The sequence below is a fragment of the Sinohyriopsis cumingii genome, chromosome 2, assembly GCF_028554795.1.
Source record: "Sinohyriopsis cumingii isolate HCF-2022 chromosome 2, ASM2855479v2, whole genome shotgun sequence".
NCBI lineage: Eukaryota > Metazoa > Mollusca > Bivalvia > Unionida > Unionidae > Sinohyriopsis > Sinohyriopsis cumingii.
The window spans coordinates 69,333,621-69,356,398 of NC_142962.1; the positions used below are offsets into that span (position 1 = coordinate 69,333,621).

Consider the following 22,778-nt stretch of genomic DNA (forward strand, 5'->3'; position numbering starts at 1 on the left):
ATCTTCATCTGCCTAGACTGCTTACGACTATCATCATCTGCCTAGACTGCTTATGACTATCGTCATCTGCCTAGACTGCTTATGACTGTCATCATCTGCCTAGACTGCTTATGACTGTCGTCATCTGCATAGACTGCTTGTGACTATCGTCATCTGCCTAGACTGCTTATAATTATCTTCATCTGCCTAGACTGCTTATGACTGTTGTCATCTGCCTAGACTGCTTATGACTATCGTCATCTGCCTAGACTGCTTATAACTATCGTCATCTACCTAGACTGCTTATGACTATCGTCATCTGCCTAGACTGCTTATAACTATCATCATCTGCCTAGACTGCTTATGACTATCGTCATTTGCCTAGACTGCTTATAACTATCGTCATCTGCCTAGACTGCTTACGACTATCGTCATCTGCTTAGACTGCTTACGACTATTGTCATCTGCTTAGACTGCTTATGATTATCTTCATCTGCCTAGACTGTTTACGACTATCGTCATCTGCCTAGACTGCTTATGACTATCTTCATCTGCCTAGACTGCTTATAACTATCGTCATCTGCCTAGACTGCATCTGCCTAGACTGCTTATAACTATCGTCATCTGCCTAGACTGCTTATAACTATCATCATTTGCCTAGACTGCTTATAACTATTGTCATCTGCCTAGACTGCTTATAACAATCGTCATCTGCCTAGACTGCTTATGACTGTCATCATCTGCCTAGACTGCTTATGATTATCTTCATCTGCCTAGACTGCTTATGACTATCTTCATCTGCCTAGACTGCTTATGACTGTCTTCATCTGCCTAGACTGCTTATGACTATCGTCATCTGCCTAGACTGCTTATGACTATCATCATCTGCCTAGACTGCTTATGACTGTCGTCATCTGCATAGACTGCTTGTGACTATTGTCATCTGCCTAGACTGCTTATAATTATCTTCATCTGCCTAGACTGCTTATGACTGTTGTCATCTGCCTAGACTGCTTATGACTATCGTCATCTGCCTAGACTGCTTATAACTATCGTCATCTGCCTAGACTGCTTATAACTATCGTCATCTGCCTAGACTGCTTATGACTATCGTCATCTGCCTAGACTGCTTATAACTATCATCATCTGCCTAGACTGCTTATGACTATCGTCATTTGCCTAGACTGCTTATAACTATCGTCATCTGCCTAGACTGCTTACGACTATCGTCATCTGCTTAGACTGCTTACGACTATTGTCATCTGCTTAGACTGCTTATGATTATCTTCATCTGCCTAGACTGTTTACGACTATCGTCATCTGCCTAGACTGCTTATGACTATCTTCATCTGCCTAGACTGCTTATAACTATTGTCATCTGCCTAGACTGCTTATAACTATCGTCATCTGCCTAGACTGCATCTGCCTAGACTGCTTATAACTATCGTCATCTGCCTAGACTGCTTATAACTATCATCATTTGCCTAGACTGCTTATAACTATTGTCATCTGCCTAGACTGCTTATAACAATCGTCATCTGCCTAGACTGCTTATGACTGTCATCATCTGCCTAGACTGCTTATGATTATCTTCATCTGCCTAGACTGCTTATGACTATCTTCATCTGCCTAGACTGCTTATGACTGTCTTCATCTGCCTAGACTGCTTATGACTATCGTCATCTGCCTAGACTGCTTATGACTATCATCATCTGCCTAGACTGCTTATGACTGTCGTCATCTGCATAGACTGCTTGTGACTATCGTCATCTGCCTAGACTGCTTATAATTATCTTCATCTGCCTAGACTGCTTATGACTGTTGTCATCTGCCTAGACTGCTTATGACTATCGTCATCTGCCTAGACTGCTTATAACTATCGTCATCTGCCTAGACTGCTTATAACTATCGTCATCTGCCTAGACTGCTTATGACTATCGTCATCTGCCTAGACTGCTTATAACTATCATCATCTGCCTAGACTGCTTATGACTATCGTCATCTGCCTAGACTGCTTATGACTATCGTCATCTGCCTAGACTGCTTACGACTATCGTCATCTGCTTAGACTGCTTATGATTATCTTCATCTGCCTAGACTGTTTACGACTATCGTCATCTGCCTAGACTGCTTATGACTATCTTCATCTGCCTAGACTGCTTATAACTATCGTCATCTGCCTAGACTGCATCTGCCTAGACTGCTTATAACTATCGTCATCTGCCTAGACTGCTTATAACTATCATCATTTGCCTAGACTGCTTATAACTATTGTCATCTGCCTAGACTGCTTATAACAATCGTCATCTGCCTAGACTGCTTATGACTGTCGTCATCTGCCTAGACTGTTTATGATTATCTTCATCTGCCTAGACTGCTTATGACTATCTTCATCTGCCTAGACTGCTTATGACTATCTTCATCTGCCTAGACTGCTTATGACTATCTTCATCTGCCTAGACTGTTTACAACTATTGTCATCTGCCTAGACTGCTTATGACTATCCTCATCTGCCTTAACTGCTTATGACTATCATCATCTGCCTAGACTGCTTATGACTATCATCATCTGCCAATGAAGTTGTTATCTAACTACCAATCAAATCATGGAGCATGGCATGCGCTGATGCATTTATTGTTTTATGTATCAGTATGGAGTAACATGTTATGTATACAGTTTGCAGGCAACCTGTTTAGTATCAAACAATTCTTGAACTCCTTGGAAAAATAATAATTTTGGCACCATGTTGAAAAGTATGCTAATGCAACTAAAGGAAAACGTACTGTAAAAAAATGTTTAAAGTTCAACAGTTTATGGATAGACAAATTTAAATGCATAAAGCATAGTGAAAATAACGTACAAGAAAATTATTTGAGTAACTATTATTCGTTGTAGTTAATTTACTTAGTGACAAAAAAGGTTGTTATGCTAATTTCCTTGATTTGGACCCAATTCCTTGTGAACACTGATTGCCCTGATTTGGTTCCAGAAAACTTGGCATGAATGCAAAATATAAATTTGTAATTTTCATGTAAGACCAACATACCCAAACTTTCATTTCAACAGCATTTGCAAAGACCATCCTCACAATCTGCAGTAAATACTCCTCAATTAACACATTAACCCTTGGAGCTTTTTGTCATTTGGGCCTGAAAATCGAGTAGGAAACACATTTTGAAAGCTATTTCTGAATAGACTCAAAAACATAAAAACCCCGGTCATCTTTCAATAACATACTGACTAGTTGTGTTAGAAACGTTTTTCATTGGCTATTTGATTCACGCATGAGCAGAAGGGTAAAAATTGGAGGTCTTTTTTTTTTTTTTTTTTTTTTCTTTTTGCTAAATGGAGCCATTATTTTTGTATGGAGACCACTCTTTATTCCAAGTGCCCATCTTATCCTATTTTTTGTAAAGGCTCATCTGTCTGTTTGCAGTTCATACCGGTTTGTCTTAGATCTGAGACCAAAAAGTATGAAATCCGGATACAAAATTGGATTCCGACCATGGGCATTTGGGTTTTAAAAAAGTCAGGTCCAAAAAATGAGGTTGTTTTATCTGTATGTTTTATCTGTATAGTGCAACTAGATATTCCAGATTATTTGGTATCATTATTGTAGAGCTACATCTGTCTACCTTTAGGGGCCCCGAGTGGCTGAGTGGTCTAAAGTGCTCTTCGTTATGGATCACTGCCATCTTACCTCTGTCTGCGGTGGTTCAAGTCTAAGATTCAGCCAATGTGGGTGTATCAGAAAGCTTGCCAGTAACTTCTCGTGGGTCGGTGGTTCTTTCCGGGGTTTTCCTGGGTTCTTCCTCCACCATTAATACTGGCCGCCATGTATAGCCTATCGTGTGCTGAAAAATGGCATTAAACCCCACAACAACAACAACAACAACAACTACAACTGTCTACCTTTCATTAATACCACCCACTTTAGTGTATCATGCATGACCATGACGCTACAGAGCTTGGCAGTAGGCTGCTACCTCCTGCCCTGTTAAGTCGTCGCTAGGGGTTTATGTGTTAAGACCTGCCTCACAATCTGCTGTAAATACTCCTAAATTGTTAGTTTGGTATCATTAAGCTGACAGTTAACCAAACACACACACACACATGTAATGCAATACTTTTAAGACACTGTCCAGGTTTTCTCTTTCTTTTTGTGTTTAATATTTTTGTTGTTGATGCAGTTTGTTATTTCTTTCCCAAATGAAGTATTTTGCAAGCTTCAAACATTGAGAAACTTTTTTTTTTATCTCTACAGGTCCTCCAAAATTACTTGGAATATTGCCATGAAACTTGACACACCTTCAGCCCTTGGTCTGGTTGGTTTTAAATGAATACAGTGTCACTTGGACATCCAGTATGGCAATCACAATACCCATCTTTAAAGTCATGTTATCGCTGCTTCTTCTGAATCAGTTACATCAATATGGGGTTTTCACCAGAATACTTCCTTTGATGCCTGATTGCTCCTAAATGAAATGGTGCTGATATGATGTTCACTGTCGTCCTCACAGTAGCCATCTTGTTATCATCATGCTTGAACAAAAAGTCATACTAATATCTTGTGACGTCTAGTTGGTCCTAAATTAGTCTCTTCCTGAATGGATGGTTGTATCAACATGTCTTTTTTTGTACTTAAATACTTCTAATTGGTCCTAAATATAACTGGTGCCAATAAGAAATCAAATATAACCACAATAGTGTCTACATGGAAATCTTGTTAACACTACTTTTTTTGCATGAATTATTATAATAGAATGGGATACTAATTTTACCAAATGACTTATGATGTTTATTTAGATGGTCATTTTATTTAGTTGGTCATATGAGAACATTGTGACAGTCCGACCTCTGATATGGTTGTCACAATGGCCAGATGGAAAATATTATGGCTGTTTCCCCTAGATAGCTCTCCATATTGACATTGTTGACATTGTGCTTTCACCAGAAGACCTTAGGATGTCTAGCGGGAAATGGTGCACATCTGATATCCAGACTGTCATCTTGATAATCTTTATTTGATAATCCTTCAAAATTGAAAAGACCGCTCCAGTGGCCTAGTGGTTAGAGCATTCGCCTTGGATGCAGGAGGTTGTGGGTTTGATTCCGGGCCATGTCATACCAAAGACTTACAAAAAAGGTACTAACAGCTGACTCTCTTAGCGCTCAGCATTAAGAGGTTAGTGTTAGGACTGGTGTCAGGATAATGTGACTGGGTGGGACATCATACTTCATGTCTGCGGCATGATGCCCCAGAGCTAGACATCACTATAAACTGCCACACTGCAGACATCATAGCAGTATGACTGAAAAATTGTTAAAGCTATGTTAAAAATCCGATTCACACACATACACACACTCAAAATGAAAAGTCATATGACCATTGGGTTTTTGTTTCGCCAGAAGACTTCTTGTAATGTCTTGCTGGTTTGGAATTATTATAGGGCTAATTTGACAGCCAGTATGGCCACCATGGTGACCATCTTTAAAATTACTACTTTAACCATTTTCTTTATATAAGCACTTTTGGATGCCTCTATTGCATTCTCATGGAAGTGCTAAAGACATCTCCATCCATACAAGTGCATTTGGATGCATGCACACAGGCACATGTCAGTGCCTCTTTTTGTTGCCACTTTTGAGGAAAACTTCCTGTTACAAACTTTAGGCATTGAGGTAAATGGCAGATCTTGATACTTAAGACATAATAGGAATCTGCTGTTTAAAGTCACTGGGTTGGATTCTTGACTATCCAAAATGGATGCTACAGATTTTGTTCCAAACTTGAGTTTTCATGTTTCGCATTATGATCATGAAAGCTTCAGTAAGTCACTTGTATGGACCAGTATCAATGTAGGCAACACTGATTTCTTGTAATTTATCAAGTTTGGATGATTTATTGATACAGACAACAAACTGGTAGATTTTGAGGGGAGAAAGTTCAGCTGCAATTGGTCATACAGCTTCACAGACTTGCAGCTTGAACAAGATTTTTTAAGCATATAAAAATTCCTCCATGAAAAACATTTATATAACAGTAAAGATCAGATTTTACTCTCAAACCAAAAAGTTAAAATGGTTAAAATTTATGTTGAACTTAACATTCACCACACTACAATAAATTTTATCATTTAAGTGTTCTACTTGTAGCACATTGCACTGCAGCTTTGACACATATTTGTGTTTTATGGTAACGAGTTAAATGGAAGGTCATTTTGACATGGGGTTTTAGTCAGTAGAGTTCTTATGATTTTTACTTGGTTCTTAATAAAAATGGTTTGAATTTACCCTCAAATGGTGGCCATCTTGAAATATTGTCTCTACTCTTTCCAGATGGATGGCTTGATCAACATTGGATTTTCACCAGTAGACTTCTTATGACATATATTTGGTCCTATATTGAAAATGATGCTAATCGTACATCTAATATGGCTGTCATAAAAATCTTGCTGTCAGTACTACCCCTGAATAGATAATCTAGTCATGTTGACATGGGGTTTTCTTCAAAGGCTTCAAATAATATCTCCTTTGTCTTAAACAAAAATCATGGTCACAGGTGTCAATCTGACCATCAGTTTGTCCACACATCAGAGAATGTGAAAATTTTGATAATGCCGAAGAATATCTATATCAGAGATGGTTTCAACACTTAAGCCATTGTGAGAAAGAAATGGTCATATCTTGAATCCCTTGAAATTATTTTTGACTAAAAGAGATCAGTCTCTTTGAGGGACACTTGTTTAATTGCACTGTTAACAATTTTTGTGTGTATTTGTATGTGTGTGCAGTACAATTTTGTCTAAAAACAAAACCATGGTACAAATAAATTCTTATTCAATTTGTAATATATGAAGCTTATGGTACGTGAATTGTAAAAATGAAGTTTCAGATTGGAAGGGAAGGAAAACGAGCAGTAACAAGTTTAATAAAGGAATGTACAGAAATTTTAATTGGCAGTTTAATGTATTTGCAATGTAGTTTTCTCAGGTCTCTGGTTGCATAATGTGCTGGCTGATCAGTGTTGACAATGTTCATTCTTGATAATTTTGTACAAATAGCATTAAGCCTGATCTATCCTGATGCATTTGGTGACTGCATATTCAGGTCTACACTGTGGATTCTTGACAAGATAGCACTGACCTTGGTCTCTGTTCTCTGTGGTGCATTATGTGACTACAGATCTAGGTGTATACACGAGTGAGTCTTGACAAGATTTCAAGAAAGACCAATGACTTAATCTCTGCTGGTGCATTATGTGACTAAAGGTTTGGGTTACAATTTTGATTCCTGATAAGGCTTAAAATGACGGGCATTGACCCTATTCTCAGCTGGTGTATTACTGACTAAAGGTTTTGGTCTACACTTTTGATTCCTGATAAGACTTCAAGTGAAGGGCATTGACCCAAGTCTCTCCTGTTGCATTACTGACAAGAGATCTGATCTCCACTATTGATTCTTGACAATGAAGAGCATAGACCCTGATATTTACCGGTATATTATGTGACTAGAGATCTGGGTATATGCTATATTGAATCTTGACAAGATTTCAAGTGAAGGTCATTGGCCCTAATCTCTGATGGTACATTATTTGACTAGATATCTGGTTTTATATTATAGAGTCTTGAAAAGATTTAAAGTGAAGAACATTGACTAAGCATTCTTTGACATAAGATCTGTGTCGACACTATTAATGCTTGACATTATTTCAAGTGATGAGCATTGGCCCTAATGTCTGCTGATGCATTATGTGACTACAGGTCTGGTCTACACTTGATTCTTGACAAAATTTCAGATAAAAAGTATCAGCCCTGATCTCTGTTTGGGCATTATGTGACAAGAGATCTGGGTCTGCACTATTGGTTCTTGACAAGAATTCAGGTGAAGAGCGTTAATCCTAATGTGTGTTGGGGCTTTATGTGACAAAAGATCTGGGTATAAAATATTAGTTTTGACAACAATTCATATGACCAGTATTGGCCCTAATGTTTGCTTGTTCATTATGTGACTGGAGATCTGGGTTTATACTCTTGAGACTTGACAAGATTTCAATCAGTAGGGTTGGCCTTAATGTCTGCATACAGCACTTGCATATCCAGATCATCAGTGTTCATTATTGATAAAATTTCAAGATAACAACATTGTCCTTGATCTCCACATGTGCATTATCTGACTGCATACTGTGTGTTCTTGCATGTACATTATACCATAAAGATCAGATATGTATGGTGGCCATCAGCATATTTTGTTTTTGTTGCTCTTTTTATGGCACTTTTTGTCACATTGTTGGCTATATCATGCAGAGGAAATGCGAACTTAGTGTTGGCTATATCATGCAGAGGAAATGTGAACTTAGTGTCTTTTTTCAAAGGAGACACTGAAGAAGCTGACCGGGGCTGGTCTGCATGGGTATCAAACCCACCAACCCTTGGATTGCAAGTCATACACTCAATCAGCTGAGATTACAAGCCATATATCTATTGGATTTTATGAGTTACTTCCCATAGTATGTAGTGCCATCTAATGGTGGAGGCAATCGACTTCGAAAGGTTATTTTGTAAATTTAAGATCAGAAGTATGACTATGTAAAAGTAGAATCATTTACACATACCAGCAATAGAAAATTGCTTATTTATGAGTCCATTCCATTTGTGTGCTCTCCTTGTTTGTTGTTGTTGTTGTGGGGTTTAACGCCATTTTTCAGCACGCGATAGGCTATGCATGGCGGCCAGTATTAATGGTGGAGGAAGAACCCAGAAAAAAACCAGGAAGAACCACCATCCCACGAGAAGCTACTGGAAGCTTTCTCACATACCCACATTGGCCAAATCCTAGACTCGAACCCATGCAGACAGAAATGAGATGGCAGTGATCCGTAACGAAGAGTGCTTTAGACCACTCTGCCACTCGGGGCCCCTCCTTGTCTCAGTGATGTAGGAACGATGTTCAAATTTGAACAATGTTTATTTTGATAGGATGCATTGCCTTGTTGCTGCATCTAATGAATATCACAGACCCGTAGCACAGAAATATCTGATCGATCTGCCAAGGTGTAGATAGGGTTAACATATTGGAACCTTGGCTATGGTGAATGGATTAATTTGTCTCACCTGCATCAGCAAATGGCCCAATGGAGGCATCAGCAGTTTTGGAGTCAATAGTCTGTGTTAAACTTCATGTGTTCAAGATTTTGCATGTCAGATTCATTTAGAGTAAATCCAACACAATGCAAATGTTATACACTGCATGTCAGATTCATTTAAAGTACAGCCCAACTCAATGCACATGTAAAACACTGAACCCTTTCTTTAACAACTTTGATTGCAGATTTTTATTTTTCATACAGGTAATAGTAGAGAGATACTATAAGGAACAGCATTTGCCCTTGCTTGACAAGACAAAGTTCCTTGTCCCTCAAGAGCTGTCAATGTCACAGTTTGCCACTATTATCAGGTATGTAAAAGTTTTCTTATGTTGCTGAGAAAAAAAATGTGCCATCATTGTTGTGTCACCTTTATAATATTAACAAATAGTGAACAAATTTAAAACATTTTTGATGGCAGTGGATGTCTTCAGATTCTGTGCTTGAAGTTTTGCAAGACTGGTTGAGTTGGGGGTGGGGTGGCATCATAGCATAGTGTGTATATAAGACATCCTGCAGAACCTATGTCTGTGTCTGTTATCTTCAGACACCATGATCTTGATCTTGGATTTTCCAGGTATTCACCAAATTTTTGTAGAAAAACACTGTGAATTTATCCTGTGTACCAGGCAAGGTTGGCACTAAGGAATTTACCATTCTGGATATAGTTCCTATTCACTTTTAATCATTACACATTGTTAACTCTTTTTTTTTATTTTCATAATTTCAGTCTTTGAAAGTTTTATTTTCAAAATATAAAGTTTGAGTTATTGCAGAATTATGCATTTCTGCATGTTTTTTTGTAAAGAAATTCATTACATCATTTCTAAAGTTATACACCAGCATACATCAGTGACTTAATGGGAAAATCTGCACACAATAGAACAAGTCCCAAAATTTAAATTGCCAAGATATTAATATTATTGAAATGAATTGCCATCAGAGAATTGTGCGTAACGATGGCAATTTTAGGACTAGAAGTGCCCACATAGCATGATACAGTTTTTAATTTTGTTTGCAGATAGTAAGAGGTAATTGAGGAATTCTGTCCTTGATTTTAATACTAATGCCAACAGCATTAAGATTCGATAGGAGATTCTGTGTGAAATTAAAGAAGGTTGATCATGGTTCAGAGTTGATACAAAGTGTTCCATAGAAAATGAAGTGTTCCATAAAATACAGAGTATTCCATAGAATACAGCATTCCATGAAATATGGAGTGTTCCAGTGATATAGAGTATTCCATAGAATACAGTGTTCCAATGAAATATGGAATGTTCCAATGAATATAGAGTATTCCATAGCATACAGTGTTCCAATGAAATATGGAGTATTCCAATGAATATAGAGTATTCCATAGCATACAGTTTTCCATAGAATACAGAATATTCCATAAAATACAGTATTTCACAGAATATAGAGTATTCCATAGAACCCTTGTTTTGACATCTTAATTGGATTTGTTTTAATGTGAACAGATGTATCAGAGGCAAAACATGACATCTGTTAGCAGTACATATTTTTTTTAAATTTTTTTTACATATTGGGGACTTTCAACCAGTCTGTGGTACATGGTATTTTACTTGCCAGGCAGGTGCTTGCCATTTTAAAATCAGAATTATAATTCGAGAGAAGTATTTAGGTTAGATCATTGCTATCTTTGATAATGTGAACTATTAATAATAATAATAATAATAATAATAATAACCTTATTTAAAGAGGATAACACAATTAGCTAAGAACTAATCTACCTTGAGGCCCTCATACAAAAGAATTTATTTATTTTAGCTGCATCTCTGAAGCCACTGGATATATTGGGTTTGGAAGAAAGAAATAGAGTGGGCATTTCTAATCTCAACTGGAATACTATTCCAGAGCAGAGTTCCAGAGTATTGGAAACTTTTTTTTAAATAACTCCTTATTTGGTTTGGGAATTTTATACTGTTTGGTAGACAAGGATCGCAGATGGGCAATATTACCAGGCCGGAAGCCTATACTGGAATAGTGATTGTAAATATTCGGGAGCTCTATTATGGGATATCCTGTACATTAATTTGGTTTTTCTCAAACAGATTCGGTCTTTAATAGGTAATATTTTTAATTTACCAGCTAAATTTTCCTTGCTTTCTTTCTGGATTGATATTAGCCCTAATGCTCTTTTTTGAAGATGTGCCAGCTTTGCAGTTTTTATTGTTTGAATTACCCCATACTGTATTACATTAGTCTAAATAAGGTTGTATGTAACTGTTATGCAATAGTTTTCTGTGCCTTTCAGGGAGAAAATGACTTATCCTACTGAGAAGCCATAAACTTGAATTGACATTTTACTGATATGTTTGATATGTTCAGTCCGTGATGGGTTATTATCTACCAGAACACCAAGCAGTCTATCATGACAGACCATTTGTAAATTTGTATCCTTCCATGTCAGACATAGTTCATCACTATCAAGATTTGTCCTTTTTTGTCGTGTAGAGATAAGTAATATTTTAGTTTTACCAGTATTTACCACCATGCCATTGTATGTGCACCAGTTTTCCAGTTTGTTTAGGGCATTCTGTAAAGAAATTTTGAGTTCATGCTTTGTGTTTTGGATGTCTGACAATGTTGTGTCATCTGCATAGAGATTTGTAGATGATATTGAGACTCTTAGTAAAACTGGAAGGTCATTAATAAATAAAATGAATAGTAATGGACCTAGAATTGAGCCATGTGGTATTCCATATCTAATTGTTCCAGGTTCAGACAGAACATTATTTATATAAATATGTTGTGTTCTTTCACTTAAGTAAGAAGTAAACCATCTAATTGTTCATTGGTAGAGTTTCAGTTTCTTCAAAAGGATTTCATGATCCACCATGTCAAAAGCTTTCCTGAAATCTACAAATACAGATCCTATTATTCTACCTTGGTCAAGTGCTTGAAGCCATTTATCAGTTAGAAAGATCAAGGCAGTCTCACATGAATGTTTCTGTCTAAAGCCTGATTGATTAGAGTGTAACAGCAAGTGTTTGGGTAAATATGACATAAATGAGTCATGGACATGTTTTTCAGTCAATTTTGACAAGTTAGGTAGTATTGAGATTGGTCGGTAGTTATCAGCATAATCCTTAGAACCAGATTTGTTAATAGGAGCTACTTTTGCAGTTTTCCATATTTTGGGAACAGATGACATTGCAATACTTAAATTAATTATGAATGTTATGGTATCTAAAATAGCAGAGGCAGAAAATTTAATGATTCGTGGACTAATCTGATCAAGTCCTGTAGCTTTCTTGGTATCAAGTTCACTGAGACATTTTTTAGCAAAGTTTTTTTTTTATGCTGGTGGGATAGAGAAACATATCTCCTTAGAGATTCTGCTGCTGCAGAACTTTTTCAGTTCATTAAAGTTGTTTTCTATCACTGGTTCTTTTAACTTTGTGGTAATGTTGGTGAAAAAAAATCATTGAAAACATTTGCAGTGTCAGTGTCATCAGTGACTATGGTGTCATTTACCAGAAGTGAATTACCAGAAGTGAGTGAATTTTATTTGTCTGGTCTTTGTGTATTCCTCCAGTGAGTTCATTGAAGACTTTCCAAATGGAGTTTGTGTTGCTCTTTTTGTTTTCAAGCAATGATTGATAAAAAGTTTGTTTAGCTTTTTTAATCATTAATGTTATTTTATTTCTCCATACTTTATATTGTGCATGGTTTCCCATAGCCTTGAATTGGTCTCGTGTTTGGCATCTAGGATTTCAGTAGTAAGCCAATTAGGTTGAATTTCAGTCCTTACTCTATGTACTTTCAGTGGTGCATGCTTAGAGACTACATCCATGAATAAGTCAGTCCACACCCTCAGAGCTTCATCTGTGTCATCCAAATTTTGGATCATATTCCATGGAATGTTACATAGGTCATTGAGAAATTGTTTTTCATTAAAATTTTTGAATGATTTGTAAGTGGTCGTTTTATGTGTATTTTTCTTGCATTTAACCTTTCTTGTCAAAAAAGTAGGATAGTGGTCACTGAGACCAACATTTGGTACATTAACACAAGCCACATTGTCTGGTAGGTTGGTATGTGATCAATAAGAGTGCTTGATTTTTCTGTTACCCTTGTAGGCTCATTTACCAGCTGGTCTAGGCCTAATGATTCAATAAATTCCATCCAGTTGTTCCTTATTTGAGTACTGAGAAGGTTCTTATTTATATCTTCGAGTATATGTTTTTTCTCCTGTGCTAGAACAAATTCATAATTTTATACAGTAGTGTGATGTTTATCCCAAACACCAGTCTAGATTTGTAGTAGAAAAGGAATTGTGGTTAAGACCTTCTATTGCCAGCAGGTTCTCAGACTATTGGTTACAGCCACTTTTCATCAATGGCTTACTGCAGGTGATGTATTAGCTATACATAGAATACCCAGAAGTGGGATGTGGGTGCACAAAATTTAGAACCATTGCATTAGTCTGATCTGTCTATATAGATGATGTCATTTATCACCAAGATTTGTTATTTTCATTTGCAGTTTTGTCCTACATTTGTGTAAAATTGCTTGTGTATTTTTTTACAGTCTTAAGATGAGTATCCTTTGTGCATTTCTATAACTCATTAACCCCTGGAGGTTTTTGTTGTTTTCGCCTGAAATGCAAGTAGGAAACACATTTTGGGGGCTATTTCTGAATACATCCTAATACATTGACTTCCAAGGGATTTCCAGTTAACCTAATGCCTAGTTGTGTTAGAAACATTGTTTTTCATTGACTATTTCGCTCGTGCATGGGTAAATGTTGGATTTTTGAAAAAAAAGTTTTGCTTAATGGACCCATCATTTTCGTATTGAGACCACTCTTTATACCAAATGCCCATCTTATCTTACTTTTTGCAAAGGTTCACCTGTCTGCAGTTTAGACCAGCGGTCTGCTTTAGATCTGAGGCCAAAAAGTCTCAAAATCGGATTCCGACCACGGGCGAATTTTGGGTGGAAAAAATTGGGTCCCAGAAATTATGTTTTTCCCCCTGCGTTTTGTAGTGAAACTGGAATGTCCAGATTATTTGTTATCATTGTACAGCTACATCTGTCTACCTTTCTATAATACCACCAACTTTAGTGTATCACACATGACCTTGATGCTACAGAGCTTGGAAGTAGGCTACTACCTCCTGATGTGTAAACGAGGCGCCAGGGGGTTAATGAGTTAAAGTAACATATTTTGTAGGGTTTTTTTTTTTTTAGTTGGGGGGGGGGGGAATTGTAGCTGAAGGATATACTGTCATGAATGTAGAAACAGAATAATGTGTCACCTTTGTCGTTGTAGCTGTCCGTCGCACCTGTTTTATTTTGTATTTAAGTCAGTCCACATGATTATATGGGTATACAACTTTGTTTATATCTGGTTTGTACATTACTCTGATATTCAAGTTGCTCCCTTTGACCTGTATTTCTTGTTTTTATTTTCTTTGCTAACATTTTATGCCCATTTTCTATTCAGCATAGGGGTTTGATAGGACTTGTATGTACACATTTCTAATTTACTTTTGTTACTTCATTTAACTACAAGGGTCAGATTATTGGAATTTTATTGAGAAATAAACTGGTAACCCCCAAAAAAAGTATTTAAAAATTGTTCTGAAATAGCTTGGATGCTAAAATAAAATGTATCTTCCGACCAAATACTAGATACAGATCTTGAAAGGGTATTAGGTACTTACAGGTTATTGTACGAGTATGTGTACTATCTGATATCTTCAGACAGCAAGTTGTTTTGACATTCTGCCAATGAGCTTGTGATTCAGTAACACCAAAATAAGTCCCCCAGAGACTTTAGACAGTACACCTTAAATAACTTGCATATTATATACTCCAATTTTTCATTAGCCATAGTTACCAGATCTTGTATTATATCTATAAGGAAAGAAATAGAAATATTTGTTTAAAAATTGTTATTTATTACTCAATTCCATTTTGTAAATTCATTCATGATTCACACGTCACTTGAGTTATATATGTAATAATGGAAAATGTTGCATGATGTCATAATGTGGTGACACATCCTTATTGATGGTGTATATTGCTTGATGATGTATGTGAGAAAATGTTCCTTTATTCCTTATGTTAAGTCTTTTGACAGAATTGGAGTAAATAATCAAAATCATTGATGACTCAGGTTATTACCTTATTTGCTGTTGTATAACATCCATGCATTGCAAACAGTACAGATCCAGATCTGTATTTGTATAATGCACCAACACGGCAAGTTCTGTGCTGTTTATTTAGTATACACCATGTTTTCAAGCAAACCAGTGCATTGTGTGACAGCATATCTTGGTCCGAGTTATGCTTTTCTCGTTTTGGAAACGTGTTTTACAAAGATGAATAGGTTATTTTTATGTCTCTTTCAGAAATCGGATGAACATGAATTCTAACCAGGCCTTTTATCTGCTAATCAATAACAAGAGTATATCCAGCATGTCAATCACATTAGCCGAAGTGTATCGAGATGAAAAAGATGAAGATGGCTTCCTGTACATGACATATGCATCACAAGAAATGTTTGGTGGATGCTAGTAGTATTTTTCTTTTGAGATTTTGTTGCATTATGAACAGTTGACTTGCCAATGATATTTTGGATCTCATTATATATATACCTGACTGTCTTTGACAATAGTCTTGGACCTAATGGACAATCCTCGCAGACAGCAGGCTGGATGATACACATGTACCTTGTACTTGACCAGATGTTTGTTAAAATATGAAATTTCATTAATTCCTAGAATTTTGTTTCTTGAGCATTTGATTTAATTCTAATAAAACAAAATTGGGGAACTGAAGGAAAATCCTGAACTGTGTGATCAGTAGTAATGTGTCTTAAACTAGGTAGAATTTGTATCCAATTCAAACGAACTCTTCACGTAATCAGAGTACCCAGGCATATTTTTTTTGTGTGCCTTACCTGGGTATGATAGCTATTAGTTAAGTTGTTTCTATATTTGGGAAACTTAGTGTTCTCTGCCAGTGTAAGATGACATACTTTTATAAGCTATGAGTGTACATTAACTGGTAACTCAGCATTCACACCCCACCCCACCCCACCCCAAAGATGGTATGGGCTAGATAATTGAGGTGTTTTCCCCTGGATACACAATTGTGTGACCCCCCCCAAAAAAAAAAGTTTAACAAGTCCTTCTTTAAATATGACCAAGTGCCCAAAAATCACACACAGTTGATTCGCCTCGAATGAAATAATACCTGTAACATAAATATTAACAAAACTCAATCTGATCATGTGTTTTACGTCTTGGTCAACTACAATAATCAATGTACTTTTGCCAGTTGAGCAGTGTGACTCTTTCATTGATTATTTAGCTTAGAAAGCATTTTACAAACTGCACTTGGTAAGGTTGTACAATGGCAGACATGTAGTTTTTGGTATTGAGTGGTAATGTCTCAGAACCTCTAATGCATATTCCATTCTTTTAAGACATGACTGCTGATTCTATGCCGATACTGACTGCCAACTTGTACAACCTCTATCTTTATTCCAAAAAGGTTGTATTACACATACATTTGTTGAAGTGTACTGTAAGGGGTCTATTAATGAACACAGTTCTCATATAGAATCTGCTCTGTCTCTCCGCTTACAAATTAACATTCTTCATTAACGAAAATTTGAATTCCCTATTTGTAAAAACATTGAGAAATCATTATAATTGAATTTATTTAACTCGTTAAGTTGTACAAAATTTAAAATAGAGGTGTAATGTATCCATTCGTTGAAGTTTAACTCTAAAAATACAATTTCCAGTCACTGTGCTACAAACTCTGCAATTCACCTCTATGCATTTCTTTATTACTGCTGTAATTTATTGTCCATGTCACATTAGTAGGAATGAAGACAGCAGTCAGATTTCAGGTGGGGTTGTCAACACTTATGGTTTGGTTATATATTATCAACTGTGCTTTGATCATGGGTTTGACTTGCAGGTCCTGGTCATCTTGTTACTTGACCTGTTGTTAAATTTAATAGACCTTTTACCTAGGTACATATAAGAGACTTCTTTTAATTATAAAAAAAAATAATTTGTGAACCTTTGGTTTGGATAATTATCATTTTGAAGCTTGTATTTTGCATGAAGATAGGCTTATTGGAACAGAGCAGTGATTCTTAGGTTGTGCTGCAATGAGTAATTGATTACATGAGCATGAGGTAAATTTCTAGTGCAAATTTAATACTCATGAACAAGGGGAGACAACTACTCACAATTTGAAAGATGGACTACCAAAAATTTTCTTGTATATCATGCATCTGTGAGGTTAATATATAATGTTTAGAAAGACAGAGGAGGATGCTTCTGCACAACTTACTTGTAACTGAATGTTTTTGCAAGCTATACTGTGTTTTATTGTCATAGGAGTTTTACTGATGTTTACATTAAATATTCAGTTTTTCATACCTACCACAGACCCTGCTACTTTTTTATCACTGAAACTGCCAACCCATTTTTCTTGATTAAAGTGAGCCATGGTGATGCAGTTCATTGAATGGAATACTGTATTCTGATTGGTCATCTGAAAATGATGTATAATCTGAACTATGTTTCAGTTAGATCTAGTTCATGGTGTATTTATATATGAGCAGTCTTATTATTTGTTATCAATTAATAGTAATTTCAAGTAGTCAGGGCGAGGTTGAGTCTACCACACTAGTTCTAAATTTGGTACCCATTGTAGCCATAATACCAAGAGCTCTTTATTTTTCATAATGATAATTTGGTGAATAGAAAGATGTATGAATTATTTTCATTGATAATACTTTTTTGTGCAAAAAAACAACATTGTAACATATCAGGCATTTGCTGATGTTTATATAACTTGAATGCTTGTGCATTCAAAAAATTTATATAAATTCAAGTGAATGTTTGATCAAGTGTTTTGCTTTCATGACGTTTTTATAGTGCTAAATGTATTGTATTCAATTTGCAGATACATTTAAAAAAACGAATTTGCTTGAGCTGTAAATGTGGTTTCAGAGTTTGCAGTCTTCATTTTTTTCTTTCCTCATGCAGTTATAAATTAATATGCACCTTGTGCCTACAGTTTATTAATGTGAATTTTGTTCCCAATGAAAACACTATTTTCATTCATGTTATACTTTATATATGTGGATTAATCCCTGTGGTACAGTTTGTGCAATATAAAATATTGATTACTGGAATCGTATTTATAAATATCTGTTTCTCTGTTGAGTTGTGAATTGCTGTTGGATATAAAATATTTTTGTGTTGATACATATATTACCAATATTTGAAATATATTTACAATACTGTTTGCTGTCATATACTCATGCATTAATTCCATTGTTACATTGTTGAAATATCCATCTGTATGATTTTTATTTTCAAGTATTATCTGTAATGAGATTAGTAAACATGTTTTCATGACATTTCACAATCCAGTTATTTTCTTTCTGTTTATGTCTGAAGATTAGTGCTTTATATAGAACGAAAATTATGAATTTGGATGCCTGATTCAAATGAATCATACCTAGTAATATATGTGTTGCACAACGGGAACAATGATTATATAACCATAGCATCTAGACATTACTATTGCCATGGTCCAGATGACACATTATCTCACATGCCATGTTTCATTAGGAACTATGACGGGGTTTTGTGTGAATACAAAGAAGAATTACACATATACTTTTAAACTCTTAATTTGTTTTTGTTTTTAAATGTGTTTCAAATACAATGTTTTGTAGATGACTGGTTGGAAAGTTAAAAAGCAACATTCCCAATTGTGCTATACCATATTGTAAGCCATACCTGCATGAGCCTTAACAAATACATACATGTGAGTTTTAGATCAAACTTTAAAATAGAAAATGTCCATTTACTGGTGCTTGTTTCCTGATCTTGGTATGCTGTGCATGAGAGAAGCAGCTGCTGAAAGAACTTCAGACATTCTGATTTTGGTGTTACTGTAAAAACATAACTGATGAATTCACTTTATAGATTAATCAGCCTTAAACACAAACCTTACATGTTTTATTTGGCTTGATATTGTTCATTAATATATTACAACTCCAAAATGGAGAGCTTTCAGTGTAAATGAAGGGAGCAAACTCTTCTAGGACGTACTTGTTCATTCCCATGAAGTTATTTGTATAATATTATAAGCACATAGCTATGGTATTAGGTTAAACAAAGTAAATAGGGAAAAAAATTCAAACAGAAACATGAATTTTTTCCAAACTAAATGGCCAGTTTCAGTTTTCCACTTACTGTTGTGCTGTAGTTTACTGTGATATAGTTGTATCCTTTAATTTAATCCCATGTGGTTTTTTTTTATGTAGTGTACTGCAATTCAGAATAGTGTAGTCTTGTAATAACGACTTCAGTAAAGTATGTCTTTGTTTTGAGAGCACGCTGCGTATGATAAAAATCCCTTTCAGTTTCATCCTTTCTTTTCTTTATTCCTCTCTTTTTTGGTCTCAATATTAGAAATACAGTCGGCTCCACTTAAATGCATATCGCTTAACTGCATAGATCGCTTAAGTACATAGTGAACGTATGTCCCATTTTTCATTGTAAATACACATGAATTCCGCTTAAATGCATACTCCGTTTATATGCATAGCTTGGGTCCGGTCCCAAGGCTATGCATATAAGCAAAGTTGACTAGTGTAGTGGACCTGATATTTTGGTCACAAGATTCATCCAGAATTGCCCATCCCAAGTCACCTTTGTTGCAAGTGCTTTTTAAATGGCTATATTTTTGGCATGAATAATAGATTGTCCTCTAATTTTTGCACATTGCGTTCATGCAGATTATTGACCAAAAGATTATAGGTCAAGGCCAAATGGAGGTAAACATTGTGCTTCAAATAAGAGAAGCACTTTAGTGTTCATTATTGCATTCATAAGTTGATCACTTTTTTTTTTTCAAATAAATGTAAAATATTTGCAGAGACAAAATATTTAAATAGTGGACTTATTCTGTGTGGAATGTGCACCATTATTTGCATTTTCATGTTTCAAGGTTTCATTTTTGAATGTGTGTGTATTTTTTGTGAGTAAAGTTGAATATGCGTACATTCTCACACCTGTAAGTGCTTGTAGTTACCTTTATTTCAGGCATCATCAGCATGGTTTGATTACTTATATATTTATATATATATATATATATATATGGAAAACTTGTATGTAGACTTGTTAGTCAGTAAGGCTTGTAATTCAAATGCAGATCTTTCCAGAACAAAATTATTTCCCTAATCAGTGAAAAAACAATTAGGAATATCAAATTCTATACAGAGTATGAAATTGCCAAAGCTGTTTTGTATAGTTGCCAGTATCTTGATGATGTATTCCTGGTTTGCTGAGCTCCAATTCCTCATTGGAAAAATAACAGATGATTTTAAATTAGATAATTAACATAAAGGATGGAAAGTGTTTACAAACTTTCCATCTAAATACTCTAAATTGATTTGTCTTGTTGATTTACCTTTATTTTTTGTCAGAGATTCCCAATTATTGGAGTTATTTGATTCCAAGTCCATCAGAAGGTTTAAATACTTGAGGTTTTTCCATTGTGTAAAGAGCTCATGGATGATCCCTCTATTATACTCCTATAAACAGTATGTATCTCCAACTAGGACAGTCAGATATAGATATCAATATCATCTACTGGCATTTTCTGATTCAACATCACCACAATTAAAAATGTTTATGACATTGCATGAATGACCTCCACCCCACCTGATTTGAGTTTCAAATCCTTTTTATCTGGGTTTAATAATTGGTGAAATGTCATCCATATATATCAGCAGAAACCAGATTAAATTACTGACACCAAGATAATCTGAATTACTGATACCAAGTTAATCCGACATAATCACATTCATGAGAATGTACATGTGAATCCAGAAATAGGACAGAATATATTCATACATGCTATAAAGCGCCTCATCACCAATTAGAAAGCTTCTTGGGCTATAAAGGTAGTTCCAATAATGAATTAAAATTTATGTTCTATAAAGGTGTATATTATAAAAGCATCTTCACTACAGTACTTTGACTGTGAAAACTATAACATCTGTTGTATGTAACATGGGCAGGTGAGACAATGTTTCATGTCTCATTAAATTCTGTAACATCACATGATCATGACATGCACACTCTATATCATGCATCTTTCATAATAAATGTACAATACTGAAAATGCATTTATCTGTTGTTATAATTACAGCACTGAAGAGCTGTATAATACTGTGTACATTTCTGTAGCAACCATCAATGAACAGCATAGACTCAGTTCTGTGATCAGACAATGTGATTGTTTCAGCTGCAATTGTTTCAGCTGCAGTGTCACACATTGTAGGTGTATTATGTATCGTAGATCAAGCCTAGAAAGTATACTACTCCTGAAGTTGAGTTGAGATTTTATTTTGCCCAATCACAAATGTTAATTTTGAAAACTCTGTCTCAGACCCAGGCATAGATTAATTTGACCTCCAGGCAAGGATCTTTGCTGTTTCCAGATGGATGTGTCATATACATGGCAAAATAGGTGACTCTGAAGGTAGTGTTTTATAAGAGAATGACTTACTGGTACCTTCACTATATCTCACATTTCGTATTTCGATGATTTGTAATTTCTTGTGCTTTAATTGTACAAGTTAATATGAAATTTAAGAAATGAGATGTATTAATGTCACAAGGTACTGGTTACCAAATGTTGTAATGTTTTCATAAAGGTTCAATAAAAATGAAAACATTTTTTTCATGTTTTATTAAAGTGAATCTCGGTCTCTTAAGTTTTATGGATTCAAGGCCTGGTTATGCCACATCCCTCACAAAAAATTGATTAGAGAAGGAAGTTAAGTGAGTAGAACACTGTTATCTCATTGGATGTGGTGACCTAGATTTTAGAGGTTTAACAATTCATTGACATGTATTGAAATCAATATATTTTATGTAGTAGTATGTTATGCCAATTGCCAGCATATACATGTTACATTTGAAGCATCATAATACATTGATGTCCTGAAAGGCTTTAAATACTTCGAAAGATTCTGCTCAACAGGATTTGATAAAAAATTTGACAGTATCTTGGCATTAAGGCCTTTCAGATTTGTACAAATGATGTCAGTTTCTAATTCAGTATAACTGTTGTTGCTAAACAAACAGAAAACAATTTAAACAACATGACTTTAAAATCCTTTCAATAGACTTCATTCTAAACTTGACACCATTCCAATCATTCAGATTCTTACAAATGATGATACCCATCTGAGTTGATTAGTTCTGGCCAACTTTTTCCCTGTCCTTTCATTATCTTCTGTCTTGGCCAAGAATTTCCACACTATGAGGGAAGAATTTCCACACAGTTCTAGGTAGCACAACGTAAGTCCCCACATATGCCCGAGCATGGCCTTAGGGTCTGTAAGTCCAGGTGCATGGGATTTATCAAGGAATGAAATTAGTCTTACTGTCCAACCACACATTACTTTGATGCTGTATTGATTTCCATCCATACTGTCCAGCCCATGATTCATACTGACCATAGGACTCCATTGTTATACCAGACCTCATAAAGTAGAGCAGTGGAATGTTGAATTTGCAAGCAGTCTCGCTGATAGATTCAGCTGTCATTATTGCTTCACTGATCA

At 35.5% G+C, this 22,778-nt stretch overlaps 1 protein-coding gene across 1 annotated transcript in view; it reads left to right on the plus strand.

Annotated features, from left to right (window-relative positions):
* The window catches only part of LOC149805112 (microtubule-associated protein 1 light chain 3 gamma-like), a 40,848-nt gene extending 18,963 nt beyond the window's left edge, over positions 1-21,885 (plus strand). The window contains exons 3-4 of the mRNA XM_089947475.1: positions 9,329-9,435; positions 15,508-21,885. Of these exons, the coding sequence (XP_089803601.1) occupies positions 9,329-9,435; positions 15,508-15,673 (273 nt within the window). The 3' untranslated portion in view covers positions 15,674-21,885. The remainder of the gene's footprint in view (positions 1-9,328; positions 9,436-15,507) is intronic.
* Positions 21,886-22,778: the final 893 nt, after the last annotated feature.